Source organism: Erpetoichthys calabaricus, chromosome 9 (genome assembly GCF_900747795.2).
Source record: "Erpetoichthys calabaricus chromosome 9, fErpCal1.3, whole genome shotgun sequence".
NCBI lineage: Eukaryota > Metazoa > Chordata > Cladistia > Polypteriformes > Polypteridae > Erpetoichthys > Erpetoichthys calabaricus.
The window spans coordinates 163,376,980-163,396,592 of record NC_041402.2 but is presented as its reverse complement, the minus strand read 5'-3'; the positions used below and the strand labels follow the sequence as shown (position 1 = coordinate 163,396,592).

The window sequence follows — 19,613 nt, the reverse complement described above, 5'->3', positions numbered from 1 at the left end:
CAATCCGCCTGTCAATCTCACGCTCCATTCTTCCCTCACTCATGAACAAGACCCTGAGATACTTGAACTCCTCCACTTGGGGCAGGATCTCGCTACCAACCCTGAGAGGGCACTCCACTCTTTTCCGGCTGAGGACCATGGTCTCAGATTTGGAGGTGCTGATTCTCATCCCAGCCGCTTCACACTCGGCTGCGAACCGATCCAGAAAGAGCTGAAGATCACGGCCTGATGAAGCAAACAGGACAACATCATCTGCAAAAAGCAGTGACCCAATCCTGAGCCCACCAAACCGGACCCCGTCAACGCCCTGGCTGCGCCTAGAAATTCTGTCCATAAAATTTATGAACAGAATCGGTGACAAAGGGCAGCCCTGGCAGAGTCCAACTCTCACTGGAAATGGGTTTGACTTACTGCCGGCAATGCGGACCAAGCTCTGGCACCGATCGTACAGGGACCGAACAGCCCTTATCAAGGGGGCCGGTACCCCATACTCTTGGAGTACCCCCCACAGGATTCCCCGAGGGACATGGTCGAATGCCTTTTCCAAGTCCACAAAACACATGTAGACTGGTTGGGCAAACTCCCATGCACCCTCCAGGACCCTGCTAAGGGTATAGAGCTGGTTCACTGTTCCGCGACCAGGACGAAAACCACACTGTTCCTCCTGAATCCTAGGCTCGACTATCCGATGGACCCTCCTCTCCAGAACCCCCGAATAGAATTTTACAAGAAGGCTGAGGAGTGTGATCCCTCTGTAGTTGGAACACACCCTCCGGTCCCCCTTCTTAAAGAGGGGGACCACCACCCCGGTCTGCCAATCCAGAGGCACTGTCCCTGATGTCCATGCGATGTTGCAGAGGCGTATCAACCAAGACAATCCTACAACATCTAGAGCCTTGAGGAACTCCAGGTGTATCTCATGAATTGAACTTAGAGTTTCAAATTAACCTAACACCACCATGTCGGTCCGTATTATATTACATTATTTACCCATCCATCATTGTTTTTCTAACTCATTATAGCAGCTAGAGTCTATATCTACTTCATTTAGCTTAAGGCAGGAACCAGCCCTGGATACCCCAATACTTCAAAATGAACACACACATACCCACAATCCTTCACACAGGGACTATCTTATGTTGTTAGAATGCCACACAATCAAAAGACAATGTGCAATCTCCATACAGTTAGTGATCTGACCTAGGATTTGAACCCAATCCCCAGGTCTCTGGGGCAACAATGCTAGTTAGTGTGCCATTGTGCCTAATGATCCTATAAAACATGTAAATTGAATGACTATTTGCCTGTGTTAGTTAAAACAGTCCATTTACAATTCTTAACCTAGTCACAGACAGGTCTCTACTTCAGATTGGTTACTGAGAAATCCATCCATCCATCCATTTTCCAACCCGCTGAATCCGAACACAGGGTCACGGGGGTCTGCTGGAGCCAATCCCAGCCAACACAGGGCACAAGGAAGGAACCAATCCCGGGTAGGGCGCCAACCCACCGCAGGACACACACAAACACACCCACACACCAAGCACACACTAGGGCCAATTTAGAATTGCCAATCCACCTAACCTGCATATTATATGATTGTAAGGAGCTGAAGACTGTCCTGGCAGAACAGGACACACAGAGGAGAACCAACCTATGCAGTGGTATCTGTTCAACTCAGGAGGTGATTAAGCCCACACAATTCTGGTTAGAATTGCCAACCTAACCTGCACATCTTTGGCCTGTGAGAATAAACTGGATAATCCTGAGACAATCATGCAAGCTCTCTCCAGTCAGTAATCAGGACAAAGAATGAACACAGGTCTGCAGAGTTATGAGGCACCATTGTCAACGACAGCAGTGCTTTGCTTTTGATACACTTGAAAATGACTATCAACTTGAAACACAATTAGGGGTACTTATAGCATCTCTTCATACTTGAAATGATGGCAAGTAGTCAAAAATACCAAAATACATTTTTAATGAAAGAGTGGAACAGGGTTAAATACTTGTGCTTCACAGATCCACCATCTTTGAATCATCTGCTCTAATATTGTCCATGTTGAGCTTGCACATTCTCATTTTGTGTGTGTGGGTTTTTATCCTACAACTCCAAAGACCTGAGTGTGGGTGTACATGTGTGCCCACTCTGACCCACAACTGGTTTAGGAAACTTTCAGACACACACACTAATACATATATTGCCTGTGCCCATGCCCACGCTGGAATGTCAGCCGAAGAAAAAAAAAACAAGAAGTCCAAATAAAAATAGACGGATGTAAGACATATCCCGTGAACAGAAGTTTGTAAATGCAGTATGCGATTTTAATAAACTGCCATTTTGCTATGCTGGTGTATATACAGTATGTATGTGTGTGTGTGTGTATATATATATATATATATATATATATATATACAGTATATGTGCACACACGAGTATATATACAACTAAATACTGTATAAACTACATATGTATATATATATATATATATATATATATATATATATATATATATATATATATACATACACACACACACACTGTACTTAATTATACTATCTATACATGTTATATTAATATGTACAGTGCATCTGGAAAGCATTCACAGCGCATCACTTTTTCCACATTTTGTTATGTTACAGCCTTATTCCAAAATGGATTAAATTCATTTTTTTCCTCAGAATTCTACACACAACACCCCATAATGACAACATGAAAAAAGTTTACTTGAGGTTTTTGCAAATTTATTAAAAATAAAAAAACTGAGAAAGCACATGTACATAAGTATTCACAGCCTTTGCCGTGAAGCTCGAAATTGAGCTCAGGTGCATCCTGTTTCTCCTGATCATCCTTGAGATGTTTCTGCAGCTTGATTGGAGTCCACCTGTGGTAAATTCAGTTGGTAGGACATGATTTGGAAAGGCACACACCTGTCTATATAAGGTCCCACAGTTGACAGTTCATGTCAGAGCACAAACGAAGCATTAAGTCAAAGGAATTGTTTGTAGACCTCAGAGACAGGATTGTCTCGAGGCACAAATCTGGGGAAGGTTACAGAAAAATTTCTGCTGCTTTGAAGGTCCCAATGAGCACAGTGGCCTCCATCACCCGTAAGTGGAAGAAGTTCAAAACCACCAGGACTCTTCCTAGAGCTGGCCGGCCATCTAAACTGAGCGATCGGGGGAGAAGGGCCTTAGTCAGGGAGGTGACCAAGAACCCGATGGTCACTCTGTCAGAGCTCCAGAGGTCCTCTGTGGAGAAAGAAGAACCTTCCAGAAGGACAACCATCTCTGCAGCAATCCACCAATCAGGCCTATATGGTAGAGTGGCCAGACGGAAGCCACTCCTTAGTTAAAGGCACATGGCAGCCCTCCTGGAGTTTGCCAAAAGGCACCTGAAGGACTCTCAGACCATGAGAAAGAAAATTCTCTGGTCTGATGAGACAAAGATTGAACTCTTTGGTGTGAATGCCAGGTGTCACATTTGGAGAAAACCTGGCACCATCCCTACAGTGAAGCATTGTGGTGGCAGCATCATGCTGTGGGGATGTTTTTCAGCGGCAGGAACTGGGAGACTAGTCAGGATAAAGGGAAAGATGACTGCAGCAATGTACAGAGACATCCTGGATGAAAACCTGCTCCAGAGTGCTCTTGACCTCAGATTGGGTCAACGGTTCACCTTTCAGCAGGACAACGACCCTAAGCACACAGCCAAGATATCAAAGGAGTGGCTTCAGGACAACTCTGTGAATGTCTTTGAGTGGCTCAGCCAGAGCCCAGACTTGAATCCGATTGAACATCTCTGGAGAGATCTTAAAATGGCTGTGCACCGACGCTTCCCATCCAACCTGATGGAGCTTGAGAGGTGGTGCAAAGAGGAATGGGCGAAACTGGCCAAGGATAGGTGTGCCAAGCTTGTGGCATCATATTCAAAAAGACTTGAGGCTGTAATTGCTGCCAAAGGTGCATCGATAAAGTATTGAGCAAAGGCTGTGAATACTTAAGTACATGTGATTTCTCAGTTTTTTTTATTTTTAATAAATTTGCAAAAATCTCAAGTAAACTTTTTTCACGTCATTATGGGGTGTTGTGTGTAGAATTCTGAGGAAAAAAATGAATTTAATCCATTTTGGAATAAGGCTGTAAATTAACAAAAGGTGGAAAAAGTGATGTGTTGTGTATACTTTCTGGATGCACTGTATATATGTTCAACCTATTTTAACCTAGCTAGACTTTACTTGCACTTTTTTGATTTACACCAGCATATTTTATAAAACATTTAGTGTTCTTACACCAAGCACCAAACACAAGTCTCATCCCATTAGAAGGGAGAGAATCACTATGATAAACTCTGTACTGTGTGGTACATTAGAATTAAAGAGAGATGTATTAGAAACAAATGTCACATTCTCTGGTTCACCAATGCCATAAAACACACATTATAGAAACTCAAAAAATTCTGTGGCCAAATATAAGCTATTAGCTTTTATTACAAGAGTCGCTTATTCAACCAACCAATTAGCCCATGCAAACACTTGACAGGGTACAGTTACATTGGCAGGAAGACTAAATCGATACTTACTTTCCCTGAGATAATTGAGATGTGACAGTAAGACCTCAGCATTGTACCCTGAAGTGATTCTTAAAAAATCTTCCTTGTTCATTTTGCAAAGCTCTTTGCCATCCATGCTCTGAAGTAATGATGTGTCAATATCTAGTAAGCCATACTCTTTGATTGCCCATTCCAGCCATTGCCGTACATGGTCTTGCGACCAAAAACTGGGGTCTGAAATTAATAACAACAAAACAATATAAATGAATTATGACATTTATAATTTTATAATCTTCTTTTGTAACCCTAATCAGTTTATAAGTTTCTTCAATTTAATCAAAATTTAAATTTTATGTTTTCCCATTAAATGTCCATTTTATGATTACAGAATCAAACGTTTGCTATCAAGATAGTTTGATAAAATTTTAAATAATAAAACAGGTATTATTAACATTTAAATCAGGTACAATGTAATAAAAACATTATTATTACATTAATTTCATTTATGCAAAAGGAAAAACATCGTATTTTATTTTAAAACTTTGCAAAACATACACGTATTCATAGCTTCAAAAATTAGTATACTGTATCAAATTTAGCAACAAAACGGAACTTTAAAAAAACTGTCCCACGTATCCTGCACAATTTTCAAAGTATAAAATATTTCGTAATATAATACAGCCTTATAAAGAAAACGTAGCACGTTTTATATGAAGCGCCGATGTTTTCCAGAGTTTTGCAGACCCGGGGGGGAATCAAAGATAAAAAACTGCAGTGACGCCACGTTACCTCACCACTTCGGTTTAATTTTTTTCGGCTACCGCAGATTTCGTCTCAAAACGCTCACGTTTAGTTAATTGTCTGCCTACTGAAAACTGGCCCCATACGAGTGAATGTGAGTGTGTGCGTTGTGTGCGGAACTGGCGATTCTATTTTGGATTAAGCGGGTTTGATAATGAATGAAGCCATACATAAATTAAAGATGAAATGAATTACAACGACGACGCATATTCAGACGACAATTGGGCAAATTGCGTTAAGGTAAGCGGCAGCCTAGATCGTATGCAAATTTAGTATTTAGCAAATATTGAATAAAGCTCAATTTGAGCACAATGACTCATCTGAATGAGACATTGCATTAGTATTTTATGTAAAAACATTTTAAATTATACAACTCAGTTTATGGAAATAAAATATAAATATCCGTATTTTTATATTAAAACACATCGTTTTAACTTTTTAAATCTAAATTCTTTTTTACTGCACTATTACACTAGTAACACAAGCTCCGACACCAGGTGGTCATGTAATCCTTAACGTAAAACTCATCGAAAACAAGAAACGTTCTTATAAAGAAATAAATACTTACATACATACATACATAAGAACGAATACGTGCCCGTGTACGGAGAAACAGCCCCTAAGTTATAACGAAACAACGTCACCAGCTTAATAAAGTGTATCATAGTAGGCACACATCTCCGCACTCCGCCAGTAAGGCAGGGAGTGATGCAACCCAACTCACCTGCCGGTACGATAACGCGCCTCTCGTTCGTGGTCATGTTAGGTGGAGGGCCATTCTTCTCATCCATATAACTGCCGTAGCTCATCTGGCTCGCCTCCGCTGTGGAAACCAGTTTATTACATTTGCCGAGACTGCAGTCCACCGGGGACTCCCTGTAAAAGTTAGGAAAGAAGCACTCCGTCAATGAAGCTGAGAGAAAGAGGACACTGACAGGCGGTGACAGGAGAGGGTCAGAATATAACAGGCATGCCGTCACGTGAGGCAACGAATACTGTACCACAGTGCAACAACACGATACAATATAAGTTCCTAGCTCATACAAAATTAGATAACTATGCATATATAAGAAATCACAAATACTGCTAAACAACATTATTTTGAAGATTAAAAATCATGATAGACAGTGAAATTGTGCGATAGTAACCAACATATCATTTAAATTAGATGTTTTCACAATTCCTGACAGACACCAAACACCAAGGAATATAATTACAAAAACTACACATGATTAGTAACATGCACAAACACAATAGCATACATTTACCAATCAGAAGCAAGTGCAACAGGATTTTGCGAAAAGTAAATGATTGCAAAGCTGGTGAATACTGTAACTTTAGAGGCGCAGAAAGACCCTAAGCAGAGGGTTAAGGACCATCAGGTGTCAATCACGCAGGGGGTGGCATCGAGGTTCGTATTTAGCCACCGAGAGCTGAAAAGCACCGCCTTTTGTGTGGAAAGTGTGCGGATTTGAAAGTAGATGGAAGGTTAGCCGAATTAGCGAGTGCCAATTTGATAAGCCCGCTGTTTTGGTACGTCAGGCGACTTTTTTTTTCTCCCCTTTGCTGCAGTTATGTCATACTAACACCTGCACCTCTATTTGAAAATAAACAGGGACACCATCAGACAGGCTTGTAAAGTGAATTTGCAGAGAATGGCATTACATGAGGTGCTTAGATGGACAGACAGACAGACAGACAGACAGACAGACAGACAGACAGACAGACAGACAGACAGACAGATAGATAGATAGATAGATAGATAGATAGATAGATAGATAGATAGATAGATAGAATTTGTTTTGGGGGATTGCATTTCCACAGAAGACAATTAAATAAATATATACACACGTACACTATGGTCTGAACATACACCAGAATGCTTAAAAAGAAAGAAAATAAACAAAGAAAAATTTTCATGTGACTATGACAGTGAGACACTATAAATAAATAATGCCATCAGTATGAAGGTGGACCCATAGCGTTTCTTCACACACTTCTGCTGAATAATTCATAGGATGAAAGTTCTCAGTGTCAATGTGTCAGGTAGAGAGGGTGTGTAGCATTGTTCATAATGGCACTTCATTTTCTCCAGTACCTCCAGAGGTCTTTCAGAAAATATCAGAAAATAAACGTGTTCTAGGTTATTTCATTTTTCTGATTTCATAATCTGTTAGTCAAAAAAAAAAAAAGTCTAATCAAATATTTAGACGGTATAAACACAGATGTCTATTGAAACAAATGGAGGTTTGAATAAAGCCATGAATGTAGAAATGCATAAAGTGCAAGGTAAATAAATTGTACTAATTGTATTGAATTTTTAAGATCAAGGTATATTTGTATAATGCTTTATAGTTTAAATAAACTAATCTTTATTGAGTATAAAATATTTCACAGAGAATGCCATTACAATGCTTTACAAAGTACACATATATATAGAAGACACATTATCAGTTAATTTTGAATTTAGACAAATGTACTATCTATCTATCTATCTATCTATCTATCTATCTATCTATCTATCTATCTATCTATCTATCTATCTATCTATCTATCTATCTATCTATCTATCTATCTTTACAAGTTACTATGTGTTCAAAAGAACACAGTAATAAGTTTGCATTTTTGTTCATTTAAAATAGCTAAATGAATAAAATATATTTAATAATAAGGGTGACAAACTTGGGAATTCTGATCCATTGTAGTTTACAAGTCATTTTGTTTGCTTTTCATATTAAATTAAAAATTTAAACTATTCAGTAAAATATCTTGAGTGGCAGAACAAGAACAGAAACAAGACCTTTAAATGGATTACATTTTCCATTAGCAGTCAGATTTGACCAAGAATGAGATCCACAAACCAAAGAGTGAAATTAAGAATACTGATATCATTATGTAGTGATTATTTTGATTATTGTTGTAGTATATTGACTTAAATAAAGCATTCCATTTGACTATATTTCAAATGAAGATCAGGTCTGAAGGTGGTGAGCTGTAAGTGTATTTGAACCTGATGATATATAATCAGTGAATGGAAAATTAATCAGTTTTCATATTATTAGATGTCTTTTCCAAAATGCACTATCTCTTTTATTTATAATAATGTGTAGCTCATTCTGGATGCATTACTGAAACTGCTTGAGTGTTTACAAATCCATCTATCGTTTGCTTTTTATGAGGCTTTTTTGTGAAACTATTAAAAAATGACAAATGACTGCACTTTCAAATCAGCTGAAAAGAACAACTGCAAATTTCTACAAAAACATCGCTGCCCACATAAGGTGACATGAATAAGCCTCCTTATAATGGCAATTGTATTAGCTGACTGCCACGCAAATACTATCAAGAAGCAGGGTGAAACATTTTGAAACATTATCATCTACTTTTCCCTAGAATCTATTGAAAAATTTGCAATATTTAAATCCTAATTCAATGAAACCTTAAAGGATTCCTTAATAAGCAGCATATAATACACCAAATTCCTTCTCTATGACATCTGTCTAAAAGTAATTAATAGAGTCAAGTGTTCAGTTCAGTAGATATGAGTATGGATCTGTACTCACTGTATAATGAATTCAGTTTATAGTTTATAGTTCAGTTTATGTCATTTGAAAGTGTTTGTGTAAAGAATGGACTCGGTCTCATGACACAGTTGGCACCCATTTGTTTTAAATGGTTTAGTCAACTGCTATGAAACATTTGCTTAGGTAATTTCTTAGAAAAAAGGTGAATAATACTCTGTATATCTTTGACTATTACAAGTCATCATATTGATGCAATGTACTTGCTCCTCCATAGGCTTGAGTATATCATTGTGGTGCTATAAATGAAATTGTTTTTGCTTTGTCTTTTCTGTATATACAGTATGGTGAGGACTTTTATCATTCTAATGTCATGTCAAAAAGACAATTTTCCTTTGGGGATTAATACAGTGTACCACATACTAAAAAAATTCTGGACTCTCCCCACTAGCCCACCTACTGTCCACCACTATAATGTTATTATCATTAGTTAACTAAGTTCTCCAAGCTAGTTATTAATTGTCTCTGACTGGATGGCAACATCTTTCTACTTCTCTGTGTAATGGATATTGCTTGCAGTTTGCTAATGACACCCAGCTCTTCCACAGACCCCAACCTTTCTCAAGTTTGTTTGTTGTAATTTTGAAATATTTTGGTGAACCCTTATAATCCTATGAGTTATACTATACCTTTGGTGAAAATTCAGTGTTTTTGGCTTAATTTATATTTAATTTTACTTGAGCTACAACCTATACCAAAAACACTGGTGCAAAGAAGAAACAATCCATGAATAGAATGAAAAATCAACCAATCAATCAAACATTCAATCAATCAATCAATCATTGCATTTTCTGGCCTCTTTTCCATGATCAGAATCATTGTTAGCCTGTGAATATTCCAGTAACCCTGGGAGCAAGGTAGACACAAATTATAGATGGAGTCCCACTCCGCCAAAAGGCACACACACTGCCATACTCACTCATGCAGGAAGAATCTGAAATCGACAATTGACTGCTTCTTATGCAGTTAGGAAAAACTGAGTACCCATACAGATATAGAGACATGTGCAAAATAAATCAATCCATCAACCAATGGATCAGCCAGTATTTTATATAGTGCCTTTTAAAGCTTATACCTGAAGTAGGTGGTCAATCACATTAAAAAATATAGCATCAAATATATAGAATTAAATGAACAGCAGCAAATAAATGAAAGGGAATACAAAACACAAAATGATACCTAGAGCACTAATAGATTTTTGAAGGTGGAGAGAAGCATACTCAAGTACAAGAAGTTAAAGAAGTAAAATATAGATATGTAGAATATAAAACTAGAAAAGGGTACATGGTAAGAATAATGGACAGTATAACAGTACAGAATAAAGAAATGAATTATAGGAAGACCTTTCAAAGATCAAAATCAAAGTTAATATAGAATACATAGGGATAATGACTAAATCATCTCAGAGAATAACTGATACTGTTTTCAAAATGAAGATACAGTAAATAAAAAGGCAGGTTGTTTTCTGTGTTGGTTGCTCATTGCCGCATGCTTAAGCTGCCAATTTAATGCACAAAGATAGTAGGGTCTCGCTCGAAATTGAGAACTACTATAGTAATGTAAGTAGTATAACAATATCTTGCAAACTACAGACATGCTAGCCTCAAGTTCTCAAATAAGGTACTCTCCAAATGTCTACAGTGTTTATTAGATTTATAAAAATTTCAGCATAACGAGTGTGATACTGAACAGCTAAGCAATACAGCATGTAATACCACATTTCATATAAATTTAGCTTCACCTCCATCATCCCCAACCCATCAGTTCAGCTGCATTCTGACAAAATGTCTATGAAAATCACAAACAGAGTCAAGACATGATGCGATCAACATGACTGACAAGCTCAATATGTTTGCTGTTATATTATAGATCTAATTGCCATGCATAAGGGAGAGCCCAGATATCACATAAACAGAAAACAAATGCAGGGAATTTAGAAAGATACTTCATAAAACATGTCCAAATGGTTTATTATGTTTATTTGTTTTTGTAAGTTTCCTTTCAGGTAGATAGATAGATAGATAGATAGATAGATAGATAGATAGATAGATAGATAGATAGATAGATAGATAGATAGGCAGGCAGGCAGGCAGGCAGGCAGGCAGGCAGGCAGGCAGGCAGGCAGACAGACAGACAGACAGACAGACAGACAGACAGACAGACAGACAGACAGACAGATAGATAGATAGATAGATAGATAGATAGATAGATAGATAGATAGATAGATAGATAGATAGATAGATAGATAGATAGATAGATAGATAATGGCACATACTGCAACCCATTGTAAAATTACCTTGAGCAATTGATGTGATCATATTCTCTCTTCACGCTCACCCGGACTGATTGATTAATCCATTCTTGTTGAGGAGGTAAAGGGTTGATTTTATGGGGTTGCCCATAATCTGGTGTTCCTGAGGCAGTCATATCTGGCTTGGGTATTTGAGCAGCAGTGACGTATGGAGGCTCAAATAAGGATTGGTCGTCACTTACCACCGACAATGCCTCCTAAAAAAACAACATAAAATTGAGCATAAGAAGCAAAGTTTATTATTCTTAATCATCCTGATAAAACCCAATTTCTGATGCAGTGTACTTATCATGCACTATTTTACTTGCTAACCAAGATGATTACTGTTTATGAAGAACTAATTAAAGTCGTACATTAAGATACGTCCATCTTTATACTTGTTTTATTAAGTTCAAAGTGTAAGCATTATCTTAAAAATAATTGGATCCATAATAGAACTTTACTGGGTTGTCTGGTTCCTCGTAGAATCCTTTTTTGACAAAGAACAATTTAATTCTGGGGAGGGTCCTTGCATGTGAAATTGGTTCTTTAGACTTTGAAAAGGTTCCTAATGTATGAATTAAACAGAAATGTTTAATATATATTAGGATACTAATAGATGAAGAAAACATGAACTTAGTCTGTGTCATTGTCTGCAGCAGAAGTCCTTTTAAAATCATTAAACACATTGGTATTTCATAAATCTGCTATCATTTCTTCATGGCTAAATAAAGGTTCTTTCTGGAACCTTCATATAGGGGTAGGGGTTCTTTTGGAAACAGAAAATGGTTCCTCTAGACCAGTGTTTATCAATCCGAGTGCCTTGGAAATAATAGTGTAGTGCACCTGGGTCAGAACCCAAGAGAAACTGGCATAAAAAGCTGCTCTGCAATCACTATGTTTCAGAGACATCACTTAGAGAATTTTAGACGTGTCCCCTGGCTGCTAGAGTCCATCTGCTGGATGTGTGGTCACCACAGGGCTGGTGGATAGTGGGCATACAAGTTCCCTCTGAGACAGAGAGGGATGGGCAAAGGGACGAAGTAGCTGGGAGATGCCACCAAAGTGCTCACTAAGTGCCTTGTCTGCAAGTTCTGATCTTTGGAGATGCTTTTTTACTGGCTTCTCCGTCACTTTGGACTATTGAGCACATGTATGTGATATAATGTATTTGTGGTTAGTAAAATAGTGGTGTGCCTTGGGATGTTTTTGGTTACAAAAAGTGCACCACCAAATAAAAAAGGTTGGGAAACACTGCTATATAGCACTGCCGTGAAGAACCTTTTTAGCACATTTATTTTTAAGAGTGTACGGCCTTCTATATGTTATTAAAATTAATAAAATGTGTAACTTAAATCAGTATCATCTTTACTAGAAAATGTTCATAGAGCAAAAATAGACAATTCTACAGTAAATCCAATCCAAACTGCAAGAACTATGTAGCACAGATGTGCAGATATTTAGTGAAATATATTTATCATTATACAGCAATTTTATAAAAACTATAGCTTTTATTTACATAACAACAACAACAATTTATTTCTTGCATAGCCCAAAATCACACAAGAAATAACTAAGTGGACTTTAACAGGACCTGTTTTTTAACAGCCCCCCAGCCCGGACTCTCTAAGAAGACAAGAAAAACTCCAAAAAAAAAACTTTAAGGGGAAAAATGGAAGAATTATTGGGAAAGGCAATTCAGAATGAAACTCCCTTCCATGGAGTTTGGGCATGCAATGGGTGTCAAAAACTGGGGGAAATGCAACACACAAAAACAGAACACAAGTAATCCTCTTCACAGAGCTGGATGGCCATTCAGTCATTGGCACCTCAGAAATGCTTTCTGGTTTCCTCCCATAGCTTTTAAATATTTGGTTAGGTTAATACGTTACATAGCCTAACACTTTCAAACCTGCGGTGTAATGGAGGGCTAGTGCCTACTCTGGTATTACTGGGTACAAGGTGGGAAACAACTCTAGACAGGGAACCAGTCCATCACAGGGCCCACTCACACACATACACACACACACACAATTTAGACTTTCCAATTAACCCAACCTGAATATCTTTGGAGATGTGGGAGTACAAGGAGAAAAGGGGAAAACGTGCAGATTGCAAAAAACATCATGAGTGCACAATTCATACCTATTCTGCTGAATCGGTACGATGGCAGCCTAACACACTGCATCACAATGTTTCCTTCAGCTCACCTAGTGTATCTAAACTACAATGGTGAACATGTCTACCCAGAAAAGATTTCTGTGCTCAGCTAGCAATACATTCTAGGTGATGTTACTAGGATGCGCACTGATCTCTTGAGAAACAAAGAGAGCAGGTAAGAGTGGCTGAATTTAACTGCACTGGAAGGAATACCAAAAATCAATACCATCTTATTGTTTAGCCAGGCATCTTACTTGTGGCTAATTAAAGCAAAAATTCACACAGGTATTATAGTTCTAAGATTTTATTTTCAACATTCTCCTTTAATATTTGTTAAAGCACGGACTTTATAATGGTTTTAATTAATCAAGGTTAAAGTGTGCTGCCCAATCTTGATTTGCTATATTTCCTATATTGTCTAAAGTACGTTGAAGTTAAAAGTTAATCAATTAATACTCGATTGCAATAGCGTATAATCACTTGGAAAAATAAAATACAGAGAATTGGCAGTTTTGATTTCTTGTTGAAAGTAAAAATTGTCAAGGCGTATTAGATTTACCCCATTGGTTTTTCATTAATAAAAGAAAAATAATAAACTGTCTAAAGTGCTGATCCTATTCAAGGGGTAGGAGATGAGTGACCACGACATATTAACATAAAGGGGGTTATGTGCTGCCAGAACACACGCTGCCTTTCTGTCAATGCCCAAGTAAAATTAATGAAATTTTGGAAGTATTTTACAGAAATAAATCATGACCCATAATATTCGTTAGATACAAATTTCAAATCGATTAACATTAGAACTTACTTAGGGAAACTTCATTAAGTTAATGTTTAATTATGTTTTATAATTAAGGAGTATAAAACATCCACAAACACTCGTTCTCTCTTATAGAGCCAAAATTATTATAAAAAGTCATTAAAATTATACTAAGGATTCTCCTTAACGAACGTTATATGCCCTAACTGCGTTTACTGATAAATACTGGTAACGTCTTGGAATGACGAGAAAGGGTCAATCTGTCAATTTCTTCGTACCTTTTACAAAATGAATTATCAACGTAAGAGATGCTCAGTTTATCAGTATACTAAAGAAAGCTATGAACACTGGACTAACAATCAGAATATTTACAGTTTAAACGGTGCGGTCGTAATTTTTTCCCTTTTTTTTCTCGTATCCCTTGGACGAGACTTCTGAAAAATTATGAAATTCTTACACGGACAAAAACATTATCGCTCTTCGTAAAAATTTCAAGGGAAGAAATTCCCAGTACATTCTTAAAAATAAAAAAATCTTTGATGGCATTTTACGGTTGTTTGATTGTGTGGTTCCTCTTAAGACCATTGCTTGACAAAGCACCATGTCATTCTTGGAAGGGTTCTTTACCGATGAAGTTGGTTCTTTGTACTTTGAAAAACTTCCTAATACGTAAAAGAAACCTGAAATCTTTAATGTATGGGAGGCGATCTAGCACAACACTTACAGATTAAGAAAAAAAAAACGGGACTTGGCCTGTGTTATTGTGTGCAGGGTACCTTTAAAATCATAACCTTTGGTATGTCACAATTTGTTACCTCCTAGTCATGGCTGTTTATTGTATGGAGCCATATGGATCTAAATAAATAAATGTTCTTTCTGGAATCTTCATGTGGATGGGTCTTTTAGGATGGCATCGTTATAAAAAAACACTCTGGCACCTTATTTAAGAGTGGTACTACTATACTACTACTACTAATAATAATAAAAACAATAACAATTATAAAAATAATGCCATCTGGCACTTAAATATCAAAAACCGTATACTGTATAGGGACATTAGACAAAGCTTAATTGAGTAACAGAAACCCTGCTGAAAGCGTAAGTTTGATGTATTATTGCGCTGAAGCTTATTATTATTATTATTATTATTATTATTATTATTATTATTATTATTATTATTATTTTCATTACTACTACTACTACTACTACTACTACTACTACTACTAGAAGTGTTATAGTTTTTATTTTGTAGTTAAAAAAATGATTGAAAATGTTTAAGAATATCTAATTGGCAACTCCAACAGAACAAACTTAAGAGTATTATGTTTAAACTTTTATTTATTTTCAGCACATTACTGGAAACTCATTTTTTTTCTTGGCTATCCAGACAAATCTCTGGTCTACCATTTCCTCTAGTGGTGTATTGTAACTAAAAGCTCGTAGCTCTGTAAACCCATTTGAGAATTGTCTTCTACTCCCTGACTTTAAGGACCCCTTTCCTGCTAAGGACTTCATTAAAGGAAGATTGGGTTAGGCGTACTTTTCTGTTTATGGCGTCTTTCTAGGGATCTATATAGGGATTTCAAGAATCTCCAATAAGTAATTTTTTTACACTGAAAAGTCCCAAGATTGAGATTTTTGAAAGGTACTCAGTGGCTAAGGCTTTTGTTTCAGTAGTCTGCATTTACTGTTGAAGATTATTTCATGGAGTCTGCAAAACCACAGTATAACCCCAGACAATAAGTTCTGTTTTATGGGAAGGCAATAATAATAATAATAATAATCATAAAAAAACAGTAGGATAATAATGTACTTTCGAGTATTGCAAATAATATTGTTGGGATGAAAATTCCGTTTCCGTTTTAATCAATGAAACTTTGATCTGAACGTTCTTTCTAAGTACTGTACCACACAGCTATGTGGAATGCCAATTTAAAATACAGAGACCTGAACAAAGTAAAAAAAGTAATTAAAGAACATAAATACATTAATATCAAATAGCACTTATTAATTAAATACAAATGGAAAGAAAGCATCTTAATTGAGCTGTGCTAATCTGAAATTTCTAAATTGCCATTGTATGAAAATAATAACTGGTTTTACAAATATTGTTATTTTCTAAACCAAGAACTGGAGTTTATTTTTTATCTTGGTACCTTCGATTTGCAAAACTGACCAGGTAGCTAATGCTAATCGATTTAATTTATTTTTGATGAATCAGAGTAAGACGCTTACATTTTAACATTAATACGATGTAGCCTATTATAATAAGTTTTTTTTACAGATGCTTCTACACTTTATTAGTTAATTTTGAGTGGCATGCGATGTCGAAAACGTACATTAAAACAATTATCGACATAAAAACAGTATGCCACAAGTGACGATTGCACAAATGTCCCAACCTTCTAAATTGCATTGAGTCATTTTAGTCTCCTCTTAAGATGTTATGATAAATCGCTTAATTAAGTTAGGAATTCCTGTTTTATCGAATTTAAATTAAAAACCCACAATAAAGATGAATCTTTATTATTTTAAATCATCATGGAAAAGTCCCCAAAAAGGCTGCAATAGGAAACTACAAACAGCTATTACAAAATTACATTTTCAAAGAGTTTAGCACGTATACTGTCACTATCCGTTAATGCTCATTTTTATTACTCGTCTTGAATTTTCCAACATGAACTATTTTTCTAAATAATAATTTTGAGTGTAAAACATAAACCTTCTGCACTGTTTAAGTCGCTTATTGTTCCGAAATCCTTGAAACTCTGATCATATAAACACGTAATAAGAGTTTGAAATGAATCCTGTGGTCAGGAATATTACACTGTCAAACAACTTTCCCAGCTATTACTGACATGATGTGATATGAATAAGAAATTATTTACATTTGCACCACCTTTTATTATTTTTAAAATCTATTCTATTAATTTTCCATAGCCAAATATAAGTTAATCTTTATTTCCATGCTTAGGTTCATGTCTATTTGTATACCTCATTCTCGTTTAGACAACTGTAATACTCTCGCAAACAACGAATAATGCTTTAATAAAGACGAATATATAAATTAACGAAATGGCCGGCAAGCTGTGTGAGTAACTCTTATAGGACTGTACTGACTTTTATTCATCGATTGACTGGTGCCCGTGTTTGTGTTTTCTCTGTCTGATTTTACTTAAATATTAACCTAGGTAGTATTTTCGAAATACCAAAATATTTAAATCGAATACTTCTCATTCTCAGTCCTGTACCCTTGAATGCATAGGCATCACAAAAAGTAGTAAATATTTAATAATTGTGTTCATTTTTTTGGCTTAATACAGACAGTCTTCAATATCACTATACCTTCTGTTAAGTAAAATATACCTGGTTAGATATCCACAAAAAGAAATCAGAAAGACAGCTAAACGAAATGTGACAAAATTTACCGAACGACCTCCTCCAGTTTATGAAGTACAAACGCTTCAGTTTTAGCACAAGAACGCGGTCCAGGCAAACGCATTGCACTTGCGATGGGATGAAAGAGAGGCATCAATGGGAAACATTTGGGCCTTTGTTTAAAAAAGGATGAGGAAGCATGTCAGGAAACGAGATTGTGTTGAACAGGAAGGCTACTTCTCTTCTGATAAAGCTAAAACTCGAATGAACAACGTTTCGGTACAGTTTTAAGTCAATCAAGTCGCTGGCAATGTAGCAAACATCAGGAAGACAATGCAGAAAGAATGCGGCGAATGTGATGCATCCGGGAGGACGTTAAATGGAAAATGTTTGGCTTTTATATTAGTTTCTTCACATTTATAACTTCGTCCAATTCCGAACCGAGTAAGAGTTCACTGAAAAATCACACAATCGTGTATTGCATGGTTGCACAGAGAATGCTAAGAAGAACATTGTCATTACTAGAAAGCAGTCCCAGATTGTTGTACTAAAACAGAGTCAATTACATCTCACGATGATTTCAAAGGAGGAAATGTAATATCCTCATAAGAAAGAAAGAAAGAAAGAAAGAAAGAAAGAAAGAAAGAAAGAAAGAAAGAAAATTCTATTTAGCTCATGTACATCTGACCAATTTTGCATCATTATTTTCAGAGATGTGTAATTTATTATCAAAAATAAAAAATAATAATATGTATAATATCCACTGACTAATTCTTAACCATATCATTTACTGAGCGATTGTCACAAAAGATTTGCACTAAATCTGCTCATCCTGGGTGAGGTTATCAGAGTGACAAGACTATTCTTGACTATCAAGAATCAAGAAGAAAGCACCAAGCAGTGAGCAAGGAGTTGGTCATAAATCCATCGTCCCACCACACCCACAGCTCCTGTGGTTAGTAAGATTTTCACTCAGAATTGCATTATATTTTAAGTAAATAGTGAATTTATTTGTGGCGCAGTGGGTAGTGCTGCTGCCTCGCAGTTGGGGGACCTGGGTTTGCTTCCCGGGTCCTCCCTGCGTAGAGTTTGCATGTTCTCCCCGTGTCTGCGTGGGTTTCCTCCGGGCACTCCGGTTTCCTCCCACAGTCCAAAGACATGCAGGTTAGGTGGATTGGCAATTCTAAATTGGCCCTAGTGTGTGTTTGTGTGTGTCCTGAGGTGGGTTGGCACCCTGCCCGGGATTGGTTCCTGCCTTGTGCCCTGTGTTGGTTGGGATTGGCTCCATCAGACCCCCGTGACCCTGTGTTCAGATTCAGCGGGTTGGAAAATGGATGGATGGATGGATGGATGTTCTAAATAATACATTATGCAACAAAAAGCTCTTCTTTTACAGTTTTCCTGTTCTCATTACATATTCCACAGGTAGATCAATTAGTCTGCTGCTGCTGCTGCATTTTGTTTCACATAATGAGAAGCAAGTGTGGAAAAAAATGAAATCAGTTATAAATAATAGTCTTCACTAAGGAGGGAAATTAAAGAACTTGACAAGTGGAGAACTTTCTTGTGAACCATATCTACAGCAGGTCTTAGTCCTAAAGAAAAATAGAAGTAAAGAAAGGGAAGATGTCAGAAAATGCCAGTCACACTAGAATAGTGATGAACACAATCTTAATTTGATTGGAGTTCAGTTCAGTTTATTTCTAAATAGTGTCATTCCCCTTCATTATAAACAGGCTGCTCATGAGTAATAATGGAGTGCAGTGGATCGTTCAAATTATGAGCATATACTGATCCTTCAAGGTACCGTAAATTGCATTCTATTTAATGCTCTTTGTCAGCACACTCTCTGCTCAGCTTAGGTGTACCAGCATTTAGATACATGTTGGAAATGCTCACAATACCTATGCAAATACACGCAGATTATCATTTACAATAAAACACAAATTTAAAAAATCTATAAAATTTGGACCAAGATAAACCATTTTGGTTGATCATGAAGTGTGTCTTGTTTCACTGAACTAATGCTTTACTTTCCACCAGTTTGGCAACTTTCCCTTATTGCCAGGCCTGTTTGAACTCTGGACATAT

The 19,613-nt window shown here is 36.8% G+C and overlaps 1 protein-coding gene across 5 annotated transcripts in view; it reads right to left on the bottom strand.

The window, feature by feature from the left end:
- Nucleotides 1-19,613, bottom strand: part of fli1 (Fli-1 proto-oncogene, ETS transcription factor) — a 79,826-nt gene that overhangs the window by 42,047 nt on the left and 18,166 nt on the right. For 4 of the 5 annotated variants that reach the window (XM_028810349.2, XM_051932337.1, XM_051932339.1 and 1 more), the window contains 3 exons: nucleotides 11,231-11,442; nucleotides 6,078-6,229; nucleotides 4,583-4,786 (listed from right to left, as the gene is read on the bottom strand). In XM_028810349.2, coding sequence (XP_028666182.1) covers nucleotides 4,583-4,786; nucleotides 6,078-6,229; nucleotides 11,231-11,442 — 568 coding nt within the window. Of the gene's footprint in view, nucleotides 1-4,582; nucleotides 4,787-6,077; nucleotides 6,230-11,230; nucleotides 11,443-17,510; nucleotides 17,628-19,613 lie in introns of those variants that run through there. The other variant, XM_051932340.1, reaches the window with a different exon arrangement.